The 25,150-nt window shown below is 56.8% G+C and overlaps 2 protein-coding genes across 6 annotated transcripts in view; one reads left to right on the forward strand and one right to left on the reverse strand.

Annotated features, from left to right (window-relative positions):
* The window catches only part of PPP6R2 (protein phosphatase 6 regulatory subunit 2), a 41,503-nt gene extending 38,424 nt beyond the window's left edge, over positions 1-3,079 (reverse strand). For 2 of the 3 annotated variants that reach the window (XM_081209903.1, XM_081209905.1), the window contains exon 1: positions 2,913-3,079. The gene's annotated coding sequence lies outside the window, so the exon portion shown is untranslated. Of the gene's footprint in view, positions 1-2,508; positions 2,558-2,912 lie in introns of those variants that run through there. The other variant, XM_081209904.1, reaches the window with a different exon arrangement.
* A 262-nt stretch (positions 3,080-3,341) lies between these two features.
* On the forward strand, positions 3,342-24,676 carry DENND6B (DENN domain containing 6B). Of its 3 annotated transcripts, XM_081210168.1 has the most exons (20): positions 3,342-3,519; positions 4,712-4,750; positions 4,857-4,899; positions 5,670-5,782; positions 6,734-6,814; positions 7,592-7,697; positions 8,190-8,269; positions 8,789-8,851; positions 9,556-9,611; positions 10,348-10,470; positions 10,698-10,793; positions 10,882-10,976; positions 11,554-11,619; positions 11,902-11,966; positions 12,095-12,184; positions 12,549-12,602; positions 12,912-13,021; positions 21,524-21,626; positions 22,598-22,672; positions 23,937-24,676. In XM_081210168.1, exons 1-20 carry the CDS (start codon positions 3,358-3,360, stop codon positions 24,057-24,059), a joined length of 1,743 nt encoding a protein of 580 aa, XP_081066294.1. In that variant the 5' UTR covers positions 3,342-3,357; the 3' UTR covers positions 24,060-24,676. The 3 variants fall into 3 exon arrangements, with proteins under 3 accessions (XP_081066294.1, XP_081066295.1, XP_081066296.1); XM_081210169.1 differs by lacking the exon at positions 12,549-12,602; XM_081210170.1 differs by lacking the exon at positions 10,348-10,470.
* Positions 24,677-25,150: the final 474 nt, after the last annotated feature.

Consider the following 25,150-nt stretch of genomic DNA (forward strand, 5'->3'; position numbering starts at 1 on the left):
CGGTCTTATTCAACATCTTTATCAACGACTTGGATGATGGACTCAAGGGCATCCTGATCAAATTTGCAGATGACACCAAACTGGGAGGGGTGGCTAACACCCCAGAGGACAGGATCACACTTCAAAACGACCTTGACAGATTAGAGAACTGGGCCAAAACAAACAAGATGAATTTTAAGAGGGAGAAATGTAAAGTATTGCACTTGGGCAAAAAAAATGAGAGGCACAAATACAAGATGCGTGACACCTGGCTTGAGAGCAGTACATGTGAAAAGGATCTAGGAGTCTTGGTTGACCACAAACTTGACATGAGCCAACAGTGTGACGCGGCAGCTAAAAAAGCCAATGCAATTCTGGGCTGCATCAATAGGAGTATAGCATCTAGATCAAGGGAAGTAATAGTGCCACTGTATTCTGCTCTGGTCAGACCTCACCTGGAGTACTGTGTCCAGTTCTGAGCACCACAATTCAAGAAGGACACTGACAAACTGGAACGTGTCCAGAGGAGGGCAACCAAAATGGTCAAAGGCCTGGAAACGATGCCTTATGAGGAACTTGTCATCTCATCTGGTGCTAAGGGAGCTGGGCATGTTTAGCCTGGAGAAGAGGAGGTTAAGGGGTGATATGATAGCCATGTTCAAATATATAAAAGGATGTCACATAGAGGAGGGAGAAAGGTTGTTTTCTGCTGCTCCAGAGAAGCGGACACGGAGCAATGGATGCAAACTACAAGAAAGAAGATTCCACCTAAACATTAGGAAGAACTTCCTGACAGTAAGAGCTGTTTGACAGTGGAATTTGCTGCCAAGGAGTGTGGTGGAGTCTCCTACTTTGGAGGTCTTTAAGCAGAGGCTTGACAACCATGTCAGGAGTGCTCTGATGGTGTTTCCTGCTTGGCAGGGGGTTGGACTCGAAGCTTTATTCATGCTTCAAATGTATCTGCTGCTACTAGAATCATAGAATCCTAGAGTTGGAAGAGACCACAAGGGCCATCGAGTCCAACCTCCTGCCAAGCAGGAAACACCATCAGAGCACTCCTGACAACATCATTGCCTCCTGTGGGAGTGTTCCAGAGTTTTAACTATGTGCTGCCTCATTAAGCATTTTTTCTTTTGATTATCTATTTACTTATTAAATTTTTATACCACCTTTCGTGTGAATATTACAGGGTGGTTCGCAACATAAAATTACAAACCGAGAACACAAAACACATTACAAAACAAAAACAGACCAATAACCACCCCCCTCACAAGCCAATTTAAAAGGATATAGAATGTTAATCAGCCAAAGGCCTGCTTGAAGAGAAACGTTTTTACCGGGCCCCTAAAGATATTGTAATGAAGGCAGCAAGGGAGCCTCTCCAAGGGGAGCATGTCCAGACTCTTCCAATTATTTAGCTTTATTGGATGTCCAGGATTATAGAATCAAAGAGTTGGTAGGAACCAAGAGGATCATCTGGTCTAACCCTCTGCAGTGCAGGAATCTCCCGCCTGATGTGGGGCTCCAACCCATGACCCTGCGGTTCAGAGTCTCACACTCTGAGCTATCGCTCCATTCTAGTGCTGAGAGGACAAAACTCTCCTCTATCCACTTTCTCCACATCATGCATGGGTTCAAGAACTTCCACTAGGTTTACCAGGACTACTTCTGCGGAAGGTGAGCCTTCTCCCAGATGCCTACATCCCAAGTCGCCCAGGGCTTCGTCCATCCAAGGCAGCCCCCTCGGCAGCCAAAGCAGGTGCTGTGTCCCTGAGGTGCCAGGCAGCCCTCACAGCAGCAGAATCCGGCACTGGCCACATCAAACCGAGCACCCTGACCACCCCCCATGGGTGCCCTATGCACAGAGCCCAAGGCTGATTTGGGAGGTGAGCAGTACCCAGGGGGGACCTAGGGGAGAATGACCGGTTCAGTCGCACTGGCTGTGGAGTTTCTGGGGCGCTGGATTTTGGGACCACTGGAACTGGAGACTGGCAGAGCAGGCAGAACCAAGGCTCCGCTGCCCCGGTTCAGGAACAGCTCCGGCTGGCAAACTGGCCATAGTTGTGGCTGCTCTTAGCCACAGAAGCCGCCTGGACCTCCAAGGGCAAAGGTGGGAGGAGGAACATGCAGATGCCCCTTTGAGGGGAAGCAGGGCCTCATCCAGAGCAGGCCAGGGACCAAGTTCAATGGGCAGGGAAAACCCTCCCTCGCCCCTCCATCTTCCGGGCCCCCCAGCTGCCTCCAAGCCCTCTTCCTTCACCGACACACCTCCACCTGCTTCCTATAGGAAGCGAGGATGCAGTCGTCCTCTTCTTCTTTTTAGATTCTTTATTACAGAACAATTGACACAGAACATAAACACGACGAAAAACAACATAAACAAGCCATAGACACTGACTAGCACCACCTCATTTGACATTATATACCCTTTAACTTCCGATTCGCTTCACTGTGCCTTTTATACCTCACTAGTCGATGCGCACTTCATTTTTATTATTCTTTTCAGTTAAATATCAGGAAAATGTTGGCTTTATAATTTCCTTCAACTTCAAGATTCAATCCGAGTCTGTCAGGAGATCCGTGTTAATGTTGTTGCTGTTTGAAGGTATTCTCGATCTGTCCTAAATTTCTGGTCAGAAGAATTTCCCCGTCTTCTCCCTGGGGACGCAGCCTGGCTCGCGCCCGCCCGCCCCCAGGGGAAGCAGGCCGGGGGAAGGCGACGGCCCCCCCCCCGGCGCAGCTGGCAGGGCCCGGCCCTCCCCCAGAAGCAGCAGCAGCAGCCCGGGGGCTGGACCCCCCGCCGCCCCCAGCCCAGCCCGGGGCGCAGAGGGGCTCGGGAGGCGGAGCTCTTCCCCGCGACGCGCCGCCGGAGAGCCGCTCGGTGGCGCCTCCAGGCCCACTCTACCTGAGGCCGCTCTCCCTGGAGGCCTTACCTGGGGCGGGGGCGGAGGGTGTCCCGGGCGCCTCCTGGGCCGGCCGGCCTCCCTCCCTCGCTCTCCCTCGGCCGGGACGGGCTTCTCCGCGGCCTCCCCTCAGCTCCAAAATGGCGGCGCCGAGAGAGAGCGCGGAGGGGGCGGGGCCAGGCGCGCCTGCGCACAACCGCCCAGGCCGGCCCCAGCGGGCGGAGGACCCGGCCGGCCTCGCGGGGGGGGGCCGCGGGAGAAAACGGGACCCGCCGCCTCCCCCTCCTCCCGGGAACCAGGGCTTTCGGCCGCCGCCGCCGCGGCGCCCCCGTCCCCCGTCCCCGCTCTCTTTCTCTCTCTCTCTCTCCGGCCTGCTGGGGGCGCTGGAGGGCTCGGGGCGCCTCTCTGGGCCCGCCGCGCTCGGTGGCGGAAGGGGCGGGGCCTCCTCGCCGGGCCCGCTTCCGGCGCCGCCGCCATGGAGGCTCCGGGCGGGCTGGAGGCGCTGCGCTGCCGCCGCCGCCGCCTCTCCTCTCCGGGCGCCGGGAGTCCCTCGGCGCTGCCCTGGGGGCGCCTGTCGGCCTGGCTGGAGTGCGTGTGCGCCGTCACCTTCGACCTGGAGCTGGGCCAGGCCGTGGAGGTGGGTCAGGCGCCCCCAGGAGCGCAGGGGGTTCCGCAGATCAGGCGCGAAGGAGGCCGGGGAGGCGCCTTCTGTTCCCGCGGGAAGCGGAGCAGATTCTCCGCCGGTTCCTTCGGGGCCACTAAGTAGCCCGTCGCTTCTTGGTTGGGGGCTGAGCCGTGTGCCCCCTTTGCCCACTTCTTCTGTTGGATGGGGCACCCAGGGAGGGAACATAATACAAATAAAATGATTTATTCGCCCCCCGTCTGGCTGGGTTTCCCCAGCCACTCTGGGCAGCTTCCAACAAAAGGTTAAAAATACATTAAAGCATCAGTCATTAAAAAGCTTCCGTGTAGAGGGCTGCCTTCAGATGTCTTCTAAACGTCAGATAGTTGTTTATCTCTTTGACATCTGGGGGGGGGGGTTCCACAAGGCAGGCGCCACCACCGAGAAGGCCCTCTGCCTGGCTCCCTGTAACTTCACTTCTCAGGAGGAAGACCTCTGTGTACAGACTGAATGATGGGGGTGGAGATGCTCCTTCAGGTATACTGGGCCAAGGCCATTTGGAGCTTTCAAGGTCAGCACCAACACTTGAATGGCACTTGGAAATGTCCTGGGAGCCAATGTAGGTCTTTCAGGACCGGTGTTATGTGGTCTCAGCGGCTGCTCCCAGTCCCCAGTCTGGCTGCCACATTCTGGATTAATTGCAGTTTCCTGATCACTTTCAAAGGTAGCCCCACGTAGAGCACATTGCAGCAGTCCAAGCGAGAGAGAACCAGAGCATGCACCACTCTGGCCAGACAGTCTGCAGACAGGTAGACAGCTGGCCTGGACACAGAACTGACCTGCACCTCCATGGACAGCTCCACCAAGTAGCTGAGCTGAGGCCCCGTTGCTTCTTGGCTCACCTAGTTTGTGGCGACGCCGAGCCGTGTGCCTCCTTTGCCCCCTTCTTCTGGTGGGTGGGGCACCCTGAGGGAAGAGGCTCCTTTTGACATCTCCCCCAGCCCCGCCCAGGCTGCCTCCAGGGGCCCTGGAGCTCAGAGCAGGTGCAGACATGAACCTCTGGAGCCTCAAGTGTTTCTGTGGCACAAGCCAGAGGCCTCCAGCACCCCTCCAAATGCTGCAAGAAACTGAGGCAGCTCTTGCTGGGAGGGGCTGGGCTCTGCCACCTGCCGGCTCCAACCACTGAGAGTTTCTCCTTTTTTTGCAGCTGGTGTATCCCCCTGACTACACCTTGACGGAAAAAGAGGTGAGAGGGCCCCGGCCCCACTGCTGCTGCCCTGGCCCCAAAGCCTATGGGGTAGGGAGTGGGGGGGGAGCTGCTCTTCACACCCTCTTCGCTTCCTGTGTTCCAGAAAACAAGCATCTGCTACCTATCCTTCCCCGACTCTTACTCAGGTAAGTGGGTTTGGCACAGGGTCAGGACAGAGTCATGTAGGGAGGCATTACAGTCATTGAACCACCGGCTGATTTGATCTGCTTTGCTACTTGTATTGTGTTTTTACAACAACGTCAAGTTCTAGGGAAAATAAAAAAATTCCTTCCAGTAGCACCTTAAAGACCAACTAAGTTAGTTCTTGGTATGAGCTTTCGTGTGCATGCACACTTCTTCAGATACACTATCTGAAGAAGTGTGTATCTGAAGAAGTGTGCATGCACACGAAAGCTCATACCAAGAACTAACTTAGTTGGTCTTTAAGGTGCTACTGGAAGGAATTTTTTTATTTATTATTATTATTATTATTATTATTATTTTATTTTGACTATGGCAGACCAACACGGCTACCTATCTGTAACAAGTTCTAGGGATTCCTGGAAAAGGCAGAGTCTTAACTGGTAGCATTCAATCTGTGTCTCTGCAGTCACTTCAGAATTGTTAGGAAAGGAGTTGCAAACACTGGTGTAAAGGGTAGAGGTCCTGTCCCCAATCAGTATTAGTGCCGTATATCCAACCTGGGTACTGCCCACAGCAACCCAACTCTCAGGTGGGGCAAGGGAGTGCTCTGCCTCTGGACATTCATGCCAGTGTCCTTTTCCAGCTTGCGTGGGGGTCTGCAGTCACCCTGGACGATGGCTGCAGGCATGTTGATTTTTGAGGAGGGCAGAATCCTCTTGAATCCATGGTCTCAGCTGCTCTCTTTCTCCTGCCCTGTCTCTGTCCATCCCAGGCAGCCTCGGAGACACCCAGTTCAGCTTCCGCTTCCGTCAGTCTGGGGGGCAGCGAAATGCATTGTATGGGGATGACTTTGAATATAACAGGGAAGCTGCTGTATCATTACAGGTCAGTTGTGATATTTTCAGGGTTAAAAGCAAAAGGGTTGAGATGCTTGGCTTTCGTCTGGGTTTTTTCTCCAGGACACGTAGATTTTTAGCATTTCTGAGATGGAAAGTATTATCGTTATTACTTGTTGTTTAGTACGAAAAATTAACTTTAAACAACTTTTAAAAAATGTTAAATTTGAAATGCATCTATTCTGAACAACATCTCTGGGGATGAACTTGGCTTTCTCAGGCCAGTGTTCTCTGGAGAGGCAGAAATGGAGCAATTACTGGTGGGGTGTCAGCTGGTCCTTGGGAGAGTGAGTGCCCCGCAAGACCCAGGATCAGCATCAGGCTGGGGAGAAAGACCCCCGGGGGCTCTCCTTTCCTGGCTCAATCCCCAGCGCAGGCAGGGTTTCCTTCTCTGAGGGGAGAGCCTTTCCCTCCATGGGTGATGCGCAAGCCAAGCTGTGTCTGGATTCGTGCACCCTGTGCCCCTCCTGGAGGACTCGGGGCAGGGGGGGACCGCTGGCAGCTCATCTGTGCCATAATGGTGGGTACAGGCTTAGGTGATGGCATGAGCCAGGCTGATTGATGTGAGGGTGGCAAGTTCCTGCTGAATGGAAAGCAGTCTCTAGAGCAGGGGTCAGCAACTTTTTTCAGCCGTGGGCCGGTCCACTGTCCCTTAGACCTTGTTGGGGGCCGGACTATATTTGGGGGGGAATGAATGAATTCCTATGCCCCACAAATAACCCAGAGATGCATTTTAAATAAAAGGACACATTCTACTCATGTAAAAACACGCTGATTCCTGGACTGAGAAGGCGATTGGGCCGCATCCTGCCCCCAGGTCTTAGGTTTCCTACCCCTGCTCCTGAGGGTTGTAGCCTTGGGGACGTCCCTGCAGGCCAGGTGTGGGGCTGAAAGTGATTGTGGGGGGTTGTTCACAGACACTTCTGCTTCCCCAACCCAGAGAGACCCTGCACACTACTTTGGCTACGTGTTCTTCCGGCAAGTCAAGGACAGCTCTGTGAAGAGAGGCTACTTCCAGAAGGTGAGCCAAGCCTGGCTGCTGCTCAGGGGACTCTGACCCGAGGAGCCGTTTCCTTTGCACAAAGCTGGAGTTGCTCCTTGCCAGTGAGGCTCTGGCAGAAGGGCGGGGAGGAGCTGGAGGGGGCCCAAGGAAGGGCAGCTACGCTAGGGGCCTCAAAAGCTGGGGGGGGGGACTGCTTGTTTGGACCCTGGCATCTTTGGAATTAGGGTGCTGGGCAAAAAGAGAACCAAGCAGATTTGACCCTGAAACGATGGGCAGAGCCCAAGAGGGTGGCTGTGGGGAGCGAGACAAGATGGAAAAGGAAGAGGAGGAGATGGGCAGGATCTTGCAGCCCTTCCTGCATCTTTCCGAGAGTCATGGCTGCCAGTCAGCGTAGGAGCTGGGTGTGGAGAGGGCAGCTGAATCGGGCACAGCTGTGGGCAGCCTGAGGAAGCGCCACCCCCTTGGGCTGCCCATAAAAAGCGACTTTAGAGGGAGAAACGAGGGAGATGTCTGCTGTTTCTGAGAACTCTTCTCTCTGCGGGTGAGCGAAGAGCTTGTTTGGACCCTGGCTGGGTGAGACCCCAGAGGCTGAGAGGGGGGACCAGGACTTGTTATCAATGTATAGATGTCAGGAATGTTGTATTATCGTAACAGTTTTATACTTAACGATGTTCTTGTAATATTTTGCGTAAGTTGTCTGCTGTTGCTTCAGTTTTCTGTATGCTGCTCAGAGGTGTTTTTACTCTATTAAGTGGCATGGAAATGCAACCATCCACCCGTCTCTCTCTTCTCCAGTCTCTTGTCCTGGTGTCTCGCCTCCCCTACGTCAACCTCTTCCAGGCCTTGCTGCAGCTCATAGCCCCAGAGTACTTTGACAAGCTGGACCCGTGCCTGGAAGCAGGTGAGGAGGGACTGGTCACCCCTGGGGCCGGGCCTGACGATGGCAGGCAACACCATTTCCCAACCTGGCGCCCTCCCAGCCGGCCCAGGGGATGGGAAGCAATAGGGCCAGCTGCGCTGTGCCAGCTGATTGGAGTCATGGTCCAAAAGGCCTGGAGGGCGCCAGGTGGGCCAAGGCTGCCGGGAACCCTTGCAGAGGTGGCCCTTTTGCCTGTCCTGAATCTCCTGCCAGCCAGTTTCGCGGGGTGGCCTGCTGCTCACCCCACCCCAAGAGGAAGCCCTTCTGTTTTCGCTCCAAGGCGCCCCAGTGCCCGCTCCTCAGCCTCTCATCTCCCAGGTACGTGGGGAGAGATGGCTGCCGCCGTGTTGGCCTTTCTCCTCCTCCCCCATGATAGGGGGCAAATCAGCTGAGACGATGGAGGGAGGCGGGGGCCACCGCATTTGGGCTGGGGGAGTCCAGGGCTGCCTCCTGAACCAGCCTTGCCTCTTCCAGTGTGCAGCGAGATTGACCAGTGGCCGCCTCCTGTGCCTGGCCAGACCCTCAATCTCCCAGTGATGGGCGTTGTCATTCAGGTAATAATAATGATGATAAATTTTTATTTATATCCCGCCCTCCCCAGCCGAAGCCGGGCTCAGAGCGGCTAACAACAATAAAAGTAACACAGCATTCTAAAAACAATTCATTCTAAAATCAATTCAAAATCAAATTAATGGCAACCATTGGGCTGGAGTTCTATGAGGATTACAGAAGGAGGGGGTCAGGCTGTGCCTTGGCCAAAGGCCTGGTGGAACAGCTCCGTCTTGCAGGCCCTGTGGAAATATGTCAAGTCCTGCAGGGCCCTGGTCTCTTGTGACAGAGCGTTCCACCAGATCAGGGCCACCGCCGAAAAAGCCCTGGCTCTGGTTGAGGCCAGTCTAACCTCCCTGTAGCCCGGGACCTCCAAGATGTTTTTGTTTGAAGACCATAAGGTCCTCCATGGGACATACCAGGAGAGGGGGTCCTGTAGGTACGAGGGTCCTAGGCCATAGAGGGCAGGGGAGGGGGCTCTGGGGGAGGGGCGCTCACTCTGCCTGTCCCTTTTCATGGTGCAGGTGAGGATTCCCTCTCGCTTGGACAAGCCTGGCTCCAGCCCCGCCAAGCCCCAGAATCAGGAGGTGAGAGCTGCTGGGACTTGGAGGCGGCCGGGTGGGTGGGGGTGGATCCTGCCATGGCCTGCGCTTTTCCCTGTGTTTGACAGTCTCCCTTGGGAAGCTGTGGACTCTCCTTCCTTGGAGGTTTCTAAGCAGAGGTTGGGGGGCCACCTGCCAGAGGTGCTTTAGCAACAATTCTTGCATTGCAGGGGGGCGGGGACTAGATGTGACGCGTGAGAAGAACGGCTGGGTGGCAAGATGCCGTTCTTCAGCTCAGCAGGGCAGAGATGGCCCTTGTGGTTCGGCCTGCGGCTGCCTCCACCAGGGCAGGGGCTTGTTTCTGCATGTAACTGGGTCCTGAGCTGCTCTCCCCTGGTCTCTGCCTGGAGTTGCCAGATTGCATCCCTCCAAGGACCTCTAAATGCCGCTCTATCTGACTTTAGGAAGACACCTGAAGGCAGCTCTATTTAGGGAAGTTTTTAAGTTTTATTCTGCTTTTAGTTTTCTGTTGGGAGCCGCCCAGAGGGGCGGGGAAACCCAGCCAGATGGGCGGGGTATAAAGAATAAAGTTATTGTTATTATGACCCCTCATGCGCTTCCCTCTGGGTGAGCCACATTGCGGGGGGGGGGGTTCTGATGCCATCCGTGTCTCCCTTGGGATTTGACTGAGACTTAAAGCTCCATTTGGGTCATTCACTGACTCCCTTCCTCTCCCTCCCCCCCTTCAGAACCTCTTGCCAGCCCCCCTAGTCCTCCCCAGCATCCACGAACTGGACCTCTTCAGGTGAGAGCACTCTCTTTTTCTGCCCCCTCCTAGAAGGGGCACGTCTGGGGAGCTGGAGAGGGCACAAGGGAGAGGAGGGGGGGTTCCTGAGTAGTATCTGGTGGGGCAAAGGGGGGGCTCTCAGGGGAGCCTGCCTACCCCTTGGCCCAGAGCAGGCACCCCCAAACTCGGCCCTCCAGATATTCCCATCATCCCTGACCCCTGGTCCTGGTACCTAGGGATGATGGGAGTTGTAGTCCCAAAACAGCTGGAGGGCGGAGTTTGGGGGTGCCTGGCCAGGAGCCTCCCCGGGGAGGGGATTTTGCTTCAAGGAAAGGCAGCTTGGATGGCTTTGAAGGGGGGGGGACAAATTCATGGAAGAGAGGAGGGCAATGGGTGGCTCCCAGCCTGCTCAGGGGGCGGCAGCCATGGAAACCTCAGGCAGGGAGACCTGCTCCTGAGTTCCGATCCTGCGTGTGGGTTTCCCCCTCTGGTTGGCCCCTGTGAGAAGAGGGCGCTGGGGTTTGCTTGGGCCTAATCCAGCCTGTTCTTCTGGGGTTCTCAGGAGTTTTTCCTCACCCTGGGGGGCTCCTTTCATCCCTCTTGGGGAATCTGGTGGGGGAGCCCCAGAGGCTCATGGGGACAAAGCAGCTCTTGTCTCTGGCAGGGGGCCTGGCGATAGGGGCGAGGGTACCCCTGCCCCACGGCGAGCCTGCCTTGGCCCGGCCCCACCTGCCCCCTCCCGCTCTCTCCGCAGGTGCTTCCAGCCGGTCCTGATCCACCTTCAGGCCCTGTGGGAGCTGCTCCTCCTGGGGGAGCCCCTCGTGGTCATGGCGCCTTCGCCTGCCGCCTCCTCAGAGATGGTCCTCGCCCTCACCAGGTGGGGAGGGGGCCCGCTGGGCGTCTGGGCCCAGTTTGCCTGTTGGGGCGGGGGGGGGGAATCTCCAGAGTTGCCCCTGGTTAAAAGACCTTCAGAGCCCCTTGCCGAAGGGGGGTGGAGGCCGAAGGGGACTCCCTATCAGGGCAAGCACCTATCTGACCCCCTGGCCAGTTTGGGGGTGCCTGTGGGAGCCTCCTGACAGGGGCTGCCCCCTCCCTCTCCACCAGCTGCCTGGCCCCCCTGAAGTTCTGCTGCGACTTCCGCCCCTACTTCACCATCCACGACAGCGAGTTCAAGGAGTACACGACGCGGACGCAGGCCCCGTGAGTGTCCTCGGGGGGGGGGAGATGCTGGGGGGGACACCTGGGGTTCCTAGCTGAGGACTGACCTCCCCCTTCTCCCCCCCCCCAGGCCAAGTGTTGTCCTGGGCGTCACTAATCCCTTCTTCATCAAGACTCTGCAGCACTGGCCTCACATCCTGCGCCTGGGGGACCTCAAGATGGCCGGTACGGAGGGGCTCTGGGGGGGGGGGGAGTCGGAGGGGGGAGCAGTCCAGGGCTCAGGCAGGGGCACAGGAGCCCAGGCCCGGAAGGCCAGCCAGGCTCAGGGACCTGTCGGTTTGCAGACCCCCCACCCTTGGGCCTTGTGTTTTTCCTTTTTATTAAAGATTTAAACAAAACATACTATCCAAAAACATGTCATCCTTATTTTTTTCCTCATTATCCTCCCACCCCCCAAAAAACTCACCCACCCCACCGACTTCCCTCAGTTCCAGTCTTTGATCTCTTTGTGAATTCTGTTCTCTGCATGTTACAAAGTTGTATAGATCCTTAAATTGTTTAGCTGATTATTGTCAATAATTGTTTTTATAGTATTTATTCCAAACCTGCCAAGGAGTCCAGTTCGCTTTGTTGCGTCTTCAAATACTTTGTAAAAGGTTCCCATTCATCTCTAAAGTCACAGTTCTCCTTGTCCCATGGCTTGCGTGTCAGTTTGGCCAGCTCTGCAGAGTCCCTCCATTTTTCTTGCCGTGATTCTTTAGTTGGGATTTCTTCAGCCTTCCATCCTTGTGTTCTTCCTCAGGGGATTTGCCCAAGCAGGTCAAGGTGAAGAAGCTGGCCAAGCTGAAGAGCTTGGACGCCAAGCCGGGTAAGGAGCAAGGCTCTGGCTGTGGCCCCGGGGGCTGCAAGGGGGGGCCTCAGGGGGCCTTTAGGAGCCCCTCAGTAGCTCCGCTGCTGGTGCCGTGTTCGAAAGCCGCTCCTGGATAAGACAGCAGAGCAGAGAAGCTGGCAGGGGCTCCTCCAGGACCTACGGGGGGGGGGTGCATCAGGTGCCTCTCGCTCACCTGTGAAACACAGGGGGCTCCATGGCATTCCCTGCGAAGGACCCCCCCTCCTGGCCTCACTTCCTTGTGGGGGTCTCTGGCTGCAGGACTTTACACCTCCTACAAGACCTTCTTGCACAAGGACAAGACCCTCATCAAGCAGCTCTTGAAGGTGAGCGGGGGGGGAGGGGCTGGTGGCTTGGAGCCCAGTTCCCCCTTGGGGGGCGGAGCCTTCCGGGAGAGGGGCAGGGAGAGGCTGGGGGCCCCACAAGCGCCATGACCCTCCCTCCCGCCTCGCAGGGCATCCACAAGAAGCAGCCCTCCGACGCCCAGAGCGCCCTGCTGCGCCGCCACCTCCTGGAGCTCACGCAGAGTTTCATTATCCCCCTGGTGAGTAGCCCCCTCCCTCCAGCCTTGGCCTTCCCAGGGAGATGAGGAGGAAGAGAGCACAGGGGGAAGGCAGCCTTTGACTGACATGGGCCATGGAGGTGCGTCCCCCTCCCCACCCCCCCCCCACCCCGACTGGTAGCCAGGGCTCTCTCTCCCCGCCCTGCGTGGGGCCTGGGAGCCTTCTGCATGCCCAGCAGGTGTTCTGCCATGGGGGCCACTCTCCTGGTCTCTCTCCCTGGGGAGGAGGCTGCCTATTTCAGGCCATTCCCCCCCCCCACCCGGAGTTGCATGATTGTCGGGGGGGAGGGGCAGAGCTGAAAGGGGGTCCTCTGATTTCTCCCTCCCCCCTCCTGGCCTCCCCTAGGAGCACTACATGGCGAGCCTCATGCCACTACAGAGGGCCATCACCCCCTGGAAGGTACGTTCTGAGCCCTCTTGGCAGCCCTCTTGGCAGCGCCAGGGGGTCATCGCCCGCTGGGTCACCCACAGCCTCCGCTGGCCCGGCTGCTGTAGGGGCCAGTCACGCAGGGCGCATGCGGGCAAGTGGGGCAGCTGGCCGAGCGCATGCTCTGCGGAGCACAGTGGTCTTTGTGGCTGCAGCCCCCTGGCCGGAAGGGGTGTCGCTGGGCTGTGGGAGGGGGTTGAGGCATGCCAGGAGGGAGTGCCCAGTTTGCCGTGGGTTCGTTCATTCTCTCTCTCTCTCTCTCTCTCTCTCTCACGTGCTCAGAACCCCCCTCAGATCCGCCCTTTCCAGCAGGAGGACTTCCTCAAGACCCTGGAGCATGCCGGGCCTCAGCTCACCTGCGTGCTGAAGGGGGACTGGGTGGGCCTGTACAGGTAGGCCTTGGAGGGCTAAACCAGGACGGAGGTGGCTGATCACATACAAACCCCAGTGCTCTTCCCTGTGTGTGGAAAGCTAGCGTGTCAAGGAGCAGAGCAGGCAGGAGCCCTCAGGAACAAGATTTTCAACATCAGGGAGTTTGTCCAATGGGGGAACCTCCAAACCCACTCCAATCGTATTTCGAAATAGTAGACAGTCGAAAAAGAAGACTGCTTTTTTCCAGAAAGTGTAGGTTAGCTGAATCTGGTGAGAGGCCATTCCCTGGGGACCTCCCTTTCTGCAAGCAGGGAAAGGGACATTGTTGCTCCCCTCGCTCATCTCACGACAGCCCTTGGGGGCAGCCCTAGAGGAAGAGGGCCAGTCTTGGGGTGGGAAGCGGCTGCTGCCTTCATTGGCAGGCAGGAGGTCCTTGCCAGCCCTGCCTGGACCCCCTGGAGATGGAGCCTCGGACCTTCTACACCCAAGGGAGATGCTCTGTCCCAGAGCTCCAGCCCTGCCCTGGTCGGGCGCCAGAAGAGGACAGCCGAGGGTTGGAGCGTGCAGGCCCCTTTCAGGAGGGAGAGAGAGAGAGGGAAGGAGCTGGCTCTCTCTACATTACTCCGTTTTGGCACACGTCACCCAGAAAATGGAGCTCCCTCTTGCTGTCATCCGTGCTCCTTGGTCCTGAGCTCCAAACCAGCTTGGCAGACACGGCTCAGGCTGCAGTCATTGGCCTGATTGCTAGGGAGACACCCATGGCTCCCCTGGCTTGGCTCCTTGCAGACCCCCCCCCCATGGGCTGCTTCCCTCCACTGTGTCTCAGCCGCAGATCTCAGCCTCCCTGCCGGGCACCAGATCCTGCCCATCGCAAACGGGCCTCATCCATCCCTCACTCTCTGGCCCCTGAGGACTGGAAGCCAACCAAGTCCCAGCAGGCCTTGCAGGACCCAGCCTCCTCCTGTCGCTTAAAGACTAGGCAGAGCCTCTGCCTGAAACCCCGTCCCGTCCCCCGTGGCCCCCTTGCAACACCCACCCAGCCCCCTTCTCCCCCCCTCCCCACAGGCGCTGCTTCCTTTTTTAAAATATTTTTATTAGGAATTTAAACAAATCATATTATCTGTCAGGGGTTTAGGAGCAGAGGCACGGGCAAGGGAGGAAACAGAGAGCGAAGGGGAGGAGGCAGAAGAAAAGATGAGTGATGACGACGACCCGAGATCTCCTAGTCTTTCCAGTGAATCAGAGGATTCACAGAAAGGAGCACCAGTGGCCAGGGCAAGGGGGGAGTCAAGGGGGGCACCCCAGGAAGATAGAGCCAGAGGGGACTCAGGGGGGAGCAGCTGGAAATCGGGACCAGCGTCACCGCCAGGAAGCAGGGAAGAGGAAGGGAGCCAGGGGGGAAGCGCTGGCAGCTCACCACAGGAGGGAGGGCATGAGTCAGGAGTGGCCACACCTCCATCGGGGAGCGAAGAAACGGTTAAGAGGAAAGTGGAAGGTTGGGCGCGCGCGCCAAGTTCAAATGCAGAGGAAGGCGGCGCAGTAAGCAGCCCCGAAAGGGAACCAGGTCCTAAAGCCCGGCGCAAGGAGGCAGGAGGGTCCGGGTCAGCGTCAGAAGAATCCCGGAAGGAAGAAGCCCCGGGGGGTAGAGGGACCCAGAGGAGGACAGTCAGGCGGAAAAGGTGGAGCAAGGCTAGGATATTAAGTTGGTGCACACGGGGCGGAGACTCAGACGGAGCTTCGCCGATCTAGCTACTAGACGTAGAGTTTGCGCGCAGCAGCGTGAGAATGGAAACTGTAATTCAATAAAGACTTTTACTTAATGATCGCTGGCTAGCGTGATCCTCTGTGAGCTAGGATCTTCAAGCAGCTCTGACAGTACAGGTCCTAAAGCCCGGCGCAAGGAGGCAGGAGGGTCCGGGTCAGCGTCAGAAGAATCCCGGAAGGAAGAAGCCCCGGGGGGTAGAGGGACCCAGAGGAGGACAGTCAGGCGGAAAAGGTGGAGCAAGGCTAGGATATTAAGTTGGTGCACACGGGGCGGAGACTCAGACGGAGCTTCGCCGATCTAGCTACTAGACGTAGAGTTTGCGCGCAGCAGCGTGAGAATGGAAACTGTAATTCAATAAAGACTTTTACTTAATGATCGCTGGCTAGCGTGATCCTCTGTGAGCTAGGATCTTCAAGCAGCTCTGACAGTAAGCTCCGTCTCTCCATTGTGGGCATCTACAGCCTCGAGGAGGGGAGAGAAACAGGTGCCTACTAGCGAGCTCACGAACGGCAGACGACATGACGGCTGAGCAGCAGATAGAGGACCTCAGAAAAGCAGTGGCACAACTGAACGCCGAGGTTCTCGCATCCAGGAAGAGAGAGGAGGAGGCAGCTGCCGCCTGCAGGGATCTCCAGGTCAGGTTAGACGTGCTGACAAAGCAGACACCCCGGCAGGAGGGAATTGGGTTGGCGAGACGGACAGGCGGGCTGGTCTCTCACTTCGATGGGAACCTGCAACAGTATCCCAACTTTAGAGCCGACGTACTGTGCGCACTGCAACTGCTGCATAAAGACTTTAGAGATGAACAAGAGAGAGTGGGGTTCATCATGTCCCATCTGCATGGGGATGCGAAAGCATGGCTACGCAATTTATGGAGAGATAAGGATCCGGCGCTCCAGAATGCGGATGCCTTTATTAAAGCGATGGATGGGTGCTTTTTATCAAGTATTGACGTGGATCTTGCACGGAAGGAGGTGCATGGGCTGAGACAAGGGAGGGCCAGCCTCAGGCAGTATCATGCCCGCTTTTTCGCCTTGGTCAGTGCCCTGGAATGGGACAGAGATTCGGCTCCTGTAAGAGACCTCTTTTGGGAGGGGCTGCACAACTCGATTAAAGATGAGATCGCGAGGGGGGAGAGACCCCGAACCACCCAGGAGGTCGTTCAGAGGGCACTGGCAGTGGGGGTGAGGCTGGAAGGACGTCCGTGGAGCAAGGACGAAGGGCGTGGAGGGCGCGAACCAGCCGGGGGCCCCTCCTTCCTTCCCAGAGAAGCAGCGCGGGCGCAATCCACGCCTCCGCCAGGAGGAGGAGCCGAACCTATGGAGGTTGGAGGTGCAAGGGCTCAGTCAGCAACCAGAGCCCTAGCACCGGCAGCAGTGAAAGCGAAGCCTCCTAGAGGGAACAGGAAGTGTTACGTCTGTGAGGAACCAGGGCATATGGCAAAAGAGTGTCCCCAGAGGCCCCACAAGCTCACTGCAGCCTCAGCAATGGTGACTGCAGCAACGCAGCAAGGAGGACCACAGCAGGGAAACGACGCAGTCTGGCTGGAGGAAGAGGCACTGGGGCCCAGCCAGACGTGTTAGTGACGCAGTCCCCAGAGATTTTACAGCCCGTGAACCCCCTCCCGCCCAAACCAGTAGTGAGGCTCACAGCATCTCTCCAGCTGCCCAATGGAATCACCATAGACGTGCCAATCACCATTGACTCAGGCAGCAATGCGGACTTTATAGGGCAGGACTTTGTCGACAGGCACGCTGTGCAGTTGCTGCCGGCCACACTGCCCCTGCAGGTTGTCACGGTGGATGGCAGGGAGCTGCTCGGGGGGCAAGTGGTGAAGCAGACGCCACCAATGGTGATGCGACTTGGGAATCACAGAGAAATCATCAGCTTCAACGTCACTCAACTATCTGACACGCCCGTTGTATTGGGCATGAGTTGGCTGGACAAGCACAGCCCAACGATGGCTTGGTACCAGAGGCAGCTGACCTTCGGCTCTTCCTTTTGTGCTGAACACTGCATCGTGCCCAGGCAGGAAGGAGAGGAAGAGGAGTCACAGCTGCTGCTAGGCACGCTGCAAGCGATTCCCCACAAGTACGCTGAATTTTTGGAAGTTTTCTGCGAGAAGGAGGCAGACAGGCTACCCCCTCACAGACCATATGACTGCAAAATTGACCTGCTGCCGGGGGCGGCGCTGCCTAAAGGGAGACTGTATTCCATGTCAGAGGACGAACTGCAAGAACTCAAGGAGTTCATTGATCATAATTTGCAGCGCGGCTTCATCCGGGAGTCCAAGGCAGTGGGGGGCAGTCCCGTATTCTTTGTTAAGAAGCGGGACACGCCCCAAAAGAGACTCGTAGTGGATTACAGGATTTTGAACAGTGTGACTAGGCCATCGGACTTCCCCATGCCCCGAATTGACGACCTCCTCGCAAAGGTACGGAAGGGCAGAGTGTTCACCAAGTTGGACCTGCGGGGGGCGTACAACCTCATTCGCATGCGGGAGGGTGATGAGTGGAAGACAGCCATGTTCACGCCACTGGGGACCTACGAATATAGAGTTATGCCTTTTGGATTGCAAAATGGCTCCCACGTTTTTCAAGCATTTATGCATCACGTGTTGGCGGGACTTCTCTACAAGACGTGCGTCTGTTTCTTAGATGACATCCTGATCTTTTCGGAGTCGCAGCAGGAGCATGACAAACACGTCAAGGAAGTGCTGAGCAGGCTAAAGCAACATAGGCTCTACGCCAAGCTGGAGAAGTGCCAATTTGACGTGCCGGAGGTGGATTTTCTGGGCTACAAGCTGTCTGACAAGGGGCTCGCCATGGACAGCGCCAAGGTTCGAGCGGTGTTGGATTGGAAGAGCCCGCGCAACCGGAAGGAGGTCCAACGGTTTGTCGGCTTTGCGAACTTCTATCGCAAGTTTATCAAGGGCTTCGCGATGCAGACGGCGGCCATCACTGACACGCTTAGCTCCAAGAAAAAGAAGTTCATTTGGACAGAGCAGGCGGAGCAGTCCTTTCAGGCACTCAAGCGTCTCTTCGCGTCGGAAGAGCAGCTGCTTCATGTCAACCCCAGCAAGCCGATGAGGGTGGAGACAGACGCTTCGGACAGAGCCGTGGGGGCGGTCCTGCTGCAGAAAGACCCGCAGGGGGTGTGGCGACCGGGAGCGTTTTACTCCAGGAAGCTCAGCAAGTCCGAGCAGAACTACACCATATGGGACAGGGAGTTGCTGGCCATTCACGCAGCGTTCAAGGCGTGGAGGCACTTTCTGATCGGCGCCAAGCACACGGTGCAGGTTTGCACGGACCACAAGAATCTAGAGCACTGGCGCACGGCACAGTTCCTGAACCAGAGGCAGATACGTTGGGCTGAGTTCTTTGCGAACTTCGACTTCCGAATAGAGTATGTCCCGGGGGACACCAACATCATGGCGGACGCTCTCTCCCGTAAGCCACAGTATCTGGAGGACGCAACACCAGCGGCCGCCATGCACATCTTCGCACCGACAGTGTGGGCGTGCGCCGCGGCGACCGTGGACCTAGAGGCGGTGCGACGAGCGTTGCAGGGGGACTCCTTCGCACAAGCAAAGATGGCAGAGGTGCAAAGGGGCAAGGCAGCGGCCGACGGTTTCCAGCTAAGAGATGGATTGCTCATCCGTAAAGGGGCCATCTACGTGCCGGGAGACGAACTTCGAGCCAAGGTGCTGCAGCAGCTGCACGACGCGCCCACGGCCGGGCACTTTGGCAAGGAGAAGACGGTGGAATTAGTAGCCAGGGATTTCTGGTGGCCTGGAATGAGAGGGGAGGTCGCAGACTACGTGGCGAGGTGTGACACCTGCCAGAGGGCCAAACCAGTGCACAGACCGCCGGCCGGACTGTTGGAACCGCTGCAAACTCCGGTCGAACCTTGGGAAAGGGTGGCTCTGGACTTTGTCACGGATCTGCCCAGCTCGAGGGGCAAGACGGCAGTGCTGGTGGTGGTGGACCTGTTTTCCAAGATGGCGCATTTCATTCCGTGTGCTAAGGTGGCCACGGCGGAGCAAACCGCCAAACTGTTCATAGACCACGTGTTCAAGGTTCACGGTCTGCCACGGTCTATTCTGTCCGACCGGGGGCGGCAGTTCATCTCGAATTTCTGGCAGAAGCTGATGGGCTTCCTGAACGTCAAGATCAACCTGGCGTCGGCGAGACACCCGCAGACCAACGGGCAAGCGGAGCGGGTCAATGCCATCATGCAGCAGTACCTGAGATGTTATGCAAATCAACAGCCTGCGACGTGGGTGGATTACCTGCCGCTTGCCGAGTTCGCCTACAACAACACGAAGCACGTGTCCACGGGGGTCACGCCGTTCTTCGCCAACAACGGGAGGCACCCCAGAACCTTCCCGGGACTGGAAAGAATGGGGGAGGGGGAGCCGCAGACAGCAGATGCGTTCGCGTCGGAGCTGCAGGAAGTCCACGATCAGCTGAGGCGCCACCTGGAGCTGGCCAAGCACGCATACAAGGTACAAGCAGACAAGCACAGAAGGGTTGGAGAAGAGCTCCACGTGGGAGACTGGGTTTGGTTAGCAGCCCACGCAGTGCCGGCCAGGTCGTTGGCCAAGAAGAAACTAGGGCATAAGCAACTGGGGCCCTACCAAGTCGAAGAGCAGGTCAACCCGGTAGCTTTCAGACTGGCACTTCCGGAGGGTTCCAGAATGCATCCGGTATTCCACAGATCGGTGCTCACTCCCTACAAGGCACCGCACAGGTTCCAGGAACCCGGAACGGCGCCGAGTCCGGCCAGAGACAGAACAGGGCACGCGGGAGTGGCACAGAAGGAGCGCATCAACGAAGTCACGGAGATTTTGGACTCCAGATGGGGGGAAGAGGGGGTAGAATACTTTCTCGCCAAGGAGGGCACCCCGGCCAGTGCGAACAGCTGGGTGCCGGGCTACGCCTTAGACGAACCTCTGCTCAAAGACGAGTTTCATGCCCTCTTCCCACATAGACCTATGCCAGCAGACTTTTTCGACGACTGGCTTTTCACGCCCACGCTTTCGGCCAGCACGTTCCGGGGGTTCGACTCGGACGAGGAACCGACACGAGACGTCCGTTCCCCGGAGGGGTCACCCTCGGGATCCGCCTCAGAACCCTCGTATTGGTGGGACGATAGGCCAGAGGAGCAGTTCCGCAGAAAGTGGCTGGAATGCTCAGGACGAGCAACGCCGCCAGGAGGAAGTGAGGGAGAGACGGACATGGACATTTTCGGGGACGACCCTGGTTTCGAGCACGGCGGCACAGAGATGGAAGCGGAGGTGACCGTCGTCGACGAGAGCAGGGAGGAAGACCCGGGAGAGTTCAGATGGAGGCCCGCCACGGGAAGCGACCAATATCCGACGTTCGTCCCTTTGCAACAGCAGCCCCCAGCTCCAGCACCGGAAGGAGGGGAGGGGGGAATGGGGGGCTTCGAGGGGGGGATGGATGTCAGGGGTTTAGGAGCAGAGGCACGGGCAAGGGAGGAAACAGAGAGCGAAGGGGAGGAGGCAGAAGAAAAGATGAGTGATGACGACGACCCGAGATCTCCTAGTCTTTCCAGTGAATCAGAGGATTCACAGAAAGGAGCACCAGTGGCCAGGGCAAGGGGGGAGTCAAGGGGGGCACCCCAGGAAGATAGAGCCAGAGGGGACTCAGGGGGGAGCAGCTGGAAATCGGGACCAGCGTCACCGCCAGGAAGCAGGGAAGAGGAAGGGAGCCAGGGGGGAAGCGCTGGCAGCTCACCACAGGAGGGAGGGCATGAGTCAGGAGTGGCCACACCTCCATCGGGGAGCGAAGAAACGGTTAAGAGGAAAGTGGAAGGTTGGGCGCGCGCGCCAAGTTCAAATGCAGAGGAAGGCGGCGCAGTAAGCAGCCCCGAAAGGGAACCAGGTCCTAAAGCCCGGCGCAAGGAGGCAGGAGGGTCCGGGTCAGCGTCAGAAGAATCCCGGAAGGAAGAAGCCCCGGGGGGTAGAGGGACCCAGAGGAGGACAGTCAGGCGGAAAAGGTGGAGCAAGGCTAGGATATTAAGTTGGTGCACACGGGGCGGAGACTCAGACGGAGCTTCGCCGATCTAGCTACTAGACGTAGAGTTTGCGCGCAGCAGCGTGAGAATGGAAACTGTAATTCAATAAAGACTTTTACTTAATGATCGCTGGCTAGCGTGATCCTCTGTGAGCTAGGATCTTCAAGCAGCTCTGACATTATCTTAAAACATATCATCCTTAATCCCCCCCATTTCCCCCCCCCCCATTAAACAACCCACCCTCCCCACCCCCTGGCTTCCCTCAGTTCCAATCTCTGGTTTCTCTATAGATGCTATTCTCTGCATGTTACAAAATTGTATAGATCCTTAATTTATCTGACTGGTTATTATTAGTAAAAAGTTTGTGAGTGTTTATTCAAAGCCTGCCAAGGAGTCCAGTTCACTTTGTTGCATCTTTAAATACTTTGTAAAAGGTTCCCATTCGTCTTTGAAGTCACAGATATCCTTGTCCTGTAATTTGTGTGTCAATTTTGCCAAATCTGCATAGTCCACCAGTTTCTCTTGCCATAGTTCTTTAGTCCGGGTTTCCTCACTCTTCCTTCGTTGTGCTATTAAGACTCTTGCCGCCGTTGTCGCGTACATGAAGATATTTTTCAACTTCCTTGGCAAGTCTTTTCCTACAATCCCTAACAAAAATGCTTCAGGTTTTTTAACAAATGTTCGATGGAACATTATCTTCAATTCCTTGTCCCAGGCGCTTCTTCCGATCCCCGAACTTTGATGGCTGGTACCGCCAGAGGCACCGGGAGATGATGCACAAATTAGAGGCCCTGCACTTGGAAGCCATCTCGGAGGCGGTGCGTGCAGAATGGGGGGTGGGGAGTGGAGGGAGGCTCCTGCATCAAGGGGCGGCTGCTGCCCACACGCCCCCCTTGCGCTTGGGGCTGCTACACTTTGGGCAATCTCAGCCCTCGGGTTTGCTGCTTTTGCTGCCGCCTGCAAAGTCTTGTGAGGCCCATTCAGCCTCCGACAAGCGGCAGTGGTGTCCCGTCCCCCCGACTGCTGCTTTACCTGGCCAGGTTTCCTGGGGGGAGATCAGAGCTGGGCTTGCGTCACCCTCTTCAGGCAGCAGCAAGGCTGGAAAGGAGCTGGGCATTTCCGTTGATAAGACAAGGCTTTTTTATTAAAAAAATAATGTTTAAAATTGTGGGTCGTCTTAGACACGGATAGTGCATAGGGGGGGGGGCGTGGGACAGGTTGCTTCCGTGAGCCGGAGATTTTCAGCGGTTGTTGGGCATCTTACTGCTGGCTGTGGCAAGGGCTGGTGTTGATTGGCTGTCACGGCAGCAATTTGGTGGGCAATTGGCGGCCTCTGTCAGCGAGGGGACAGGCGATAGGTGGCTTTAGCCATGCGTGCAAGTTTTCGCGTAGGTCATGTGGGTGAGCGATTTTCAGCTATTCCTCCTTTAGAAAAAGCTCAACAACTCTGGACAATCTCCCCCGCCCCCCCCCCATGATAAAAATGATGAAGAATACGGTATTTCTTCGCAGTCCGCTTGAGGGCTTTGCAGAGTCAGACCACCTGCTCAGCATTTTGCAAAGAGCCAAGCAGGACACACTTGGGCGGGCTCCTTGGGCGGGCTCCTTTCCAGCTGAGTCGGACTCAGGTTTGCCCAGACAGCCCCCCCCCCCCGTGCTTTGCAAGATTCCTAGCAGGTGCGCCAGAAAGTGGCACCAGGATCAGGGCCATTGCCATTGCCCAGCCCTGCTCTGGGGAGGAGGAAGCAAGGAAGCGTCTTCCCAGCTGAGTCGGCTTCTTTTCCCGCAGAACATCCGGTCCTGGGTGAAGGACAAGTCTGAGGTGGAGGTGGTGGACCTGGTCCTGAAGCTCCAGGAGAAGCTGGTAAGCAGGATGCTCCCAAGCGAGTTGCGCCCGATGGGTGGAAGGTGCTCGGATCGGGGCTCTCTCCTCGAGGGAGCAGAGCGGAGCCTGGCTGGCTGGCTGGCCCCTCCAGACTGGCCAGGCCTGTTTCAGCCTTGGGAATCCCCTAAGAAAATCTCAGCGGACGAGAGTCAGGGCTAAACTCCTACAGATCCCTCCGCTGAACTTTTGCATGTGGGCAATAACCGGAATCCGGAAGGAGGAGGAGACTCTCTTGGGTCATTGGGCGATGTGTTGGTCCCCGTCTGTGGGGACAGGCAGGCAGGTGAGCATCCCAGATGCGAAAGGGGGAGAGGAGCAGCTTCTCTCAAGGTGGCCAGTAAATGGTGCGCAGTGTAGCGTTCCCAAAGCACAGGAAGGATTAGACTCTGATTCATAGAATACCCACAGAGGCTTGACCAGCAAGACTCTGGGAGGGGTGTGTGTAATAATCTGTGCCTCCACCCCTTGGCCCAGGTCGTTTTATTCACAAAAGAACTATTTACACAGCGTTTGTAAGACCCAATCAGATATCCTCTGAGCATTTAAAAAAACCCCACGTGGGACAAAGTTACACTACAAAAGCTAATTTAAGCATGCATACTTCTAGGGTAAATAAAACAACTAAAAAGGAAGAATGCATTCAGCAACCCCGGAGGTCCTAAACAAGCAATAAATACAGAGGAAGGATGGCAAGGAGATAGGGATTTTTATCACCTTCCTGTGAAACTATTTCCAGGCCCTAAGATTAACCAAACCAAGGAAGGGTACATCAAAAAAACTACCTACTATCTTTATGTACTGAGGATGCCTGATGAAGCAACTGGCCTGTGTTTCAGAATGCTGATACGTGCCTGTCAGGCGTAGGGAAATGGGCAGCAGAGGAAATGGCCAGAAATGCAGAGGCTTGTAGGATTTGATCAGAAATTATTGTCAATGAATCGAACACAGTCAACGCCATGCATTCATAGCTGATGCATATTTTATAATTCCTCATAGTAATCCCATCTGATCCCCACACTCTGGACATGTGCAGAAGCATTTCTTCCTCTGACTGTGGAGGCCAGAGCTGAGCTCTCAGGGCTCGTCCCCACCCAGAGCCGCCGCCTCCTCCTCCCGCTCCATGAATGGGTCTAATCCTCTTTTGAAGCCCTCTAGGCTGGTGGCCACGGCCGCCTCCTGGGGCAGGGAGTTCCAGAGTCCATCTCTGTGCTGCTTAACTCTTGCGCCTTGCCTCCCCCGCCAGGTGCGCGCCAAGTGCCACCGCCTCCCCGTGAAGGAGGAGGTTCTTCATCGGGTGGGCCTCTACATCGCCACCATCGTTGGGTCGCTCCCTGAGGACCTCCAGGCCGTCCTGGGCCCCCAGTAGAGGCCGCCTGGGCCAGAGGAACCCGACGGCGGGGAGGCAGCTGCCCCCCATCTTGGCAGGCTGGGCCTGGAGTGGGGCGCCCCGTGGGCTCTTGGAGGGGGCCGCCCTTCCTCCCCACAGAAGCTCTTCTGCCTGCAGGACCCTCTCCTTGGCCCAAGGATGGTCTCCGGCCCGTTGCTGCGCCCACATCTCCCCTGTGCCGGAGAAGGGAGAAATGTCTCCCGCCAGGCGGACGGTGGCCCTGACGTGAGGGCACGTGGCAGCCCCTCCACCCTGCCCCCCAAAACCCCTTCTCCCCCCACGTGTGTCTGGATGTGCCTGCTGTGCAGTGGCGGTAAATGAATAAGTGTTGGTTGTCAGGATCCTTTGCTTCTGAGCTTTGCCTCGGCCATTTTTATTTATTGCCTTTTTACACCCCCCTTGTCTAAGCCAGAGGTTCCCAATGCGGGGGGTGGTGCCCCCCTTTGGGGGGCAGTGAGATTCCCTGGCGGGGCGCTGGAGGAACAAAGGACCACCAGTCTTTGAAACACTGGCGTCGCTGGATCCAGTTCACCCGCTTTGTTGAATTAAACTCAGTCGTTTTAACAGGCTTTGGAATAAATGTGCAATTAATTGTTCTTGTTTTTGAATTCATTTGTTCTTGGGTTGGTGGTGCAAACTGCTCTTCTGAATAAAGCTTTTTATAGGGAACCGGGGGGCTGGAAAATGCTGGGAATGGGCTGCGCTGAAGGACAGAAGCGAAGAATGGGCACACAATCTCACCAGTGCTGCTAGACAAGGGTTCCCTCTTCACCTTGCCCCTTGCACCCACAAGTGGGCTGCCGTGGGGGCCCCTCCTCTCTGCCAGGCTTTCCAGCATCTGCATGAGGCCGCTGGGTGAGATCACCAGGATGTGGATGATGCCCCATTGAGCTCTCCTAAATTGGAAGCAGGGAAGGCAGGAACGCCCTGTGTTAGTGTCTGCAGGATGGATGGTGGTCAACGGATGGAGGTGCTGCTTCAAGGGGGCAGGCGGGTGGGGCGGGTAGAGGGGAGACCCTTCAGTCATTCTCAACCTCTGGGTCCCCAGATGTTGTTGGACTACAACTCCC

The sequence above is a fragment of the Podarcis bocagei genome (assembly GCF_964188305.1).
Source record: "Podarcis bocagei genome assembly, chromosome: 10".
Taxonomy (NCBI): domain Eukaryota; kingdom Metazoa; phylum Chordata; class Lepidosauria; order Squamata; family Lacertidae; genus Podarcis; species Podarcis bocagei.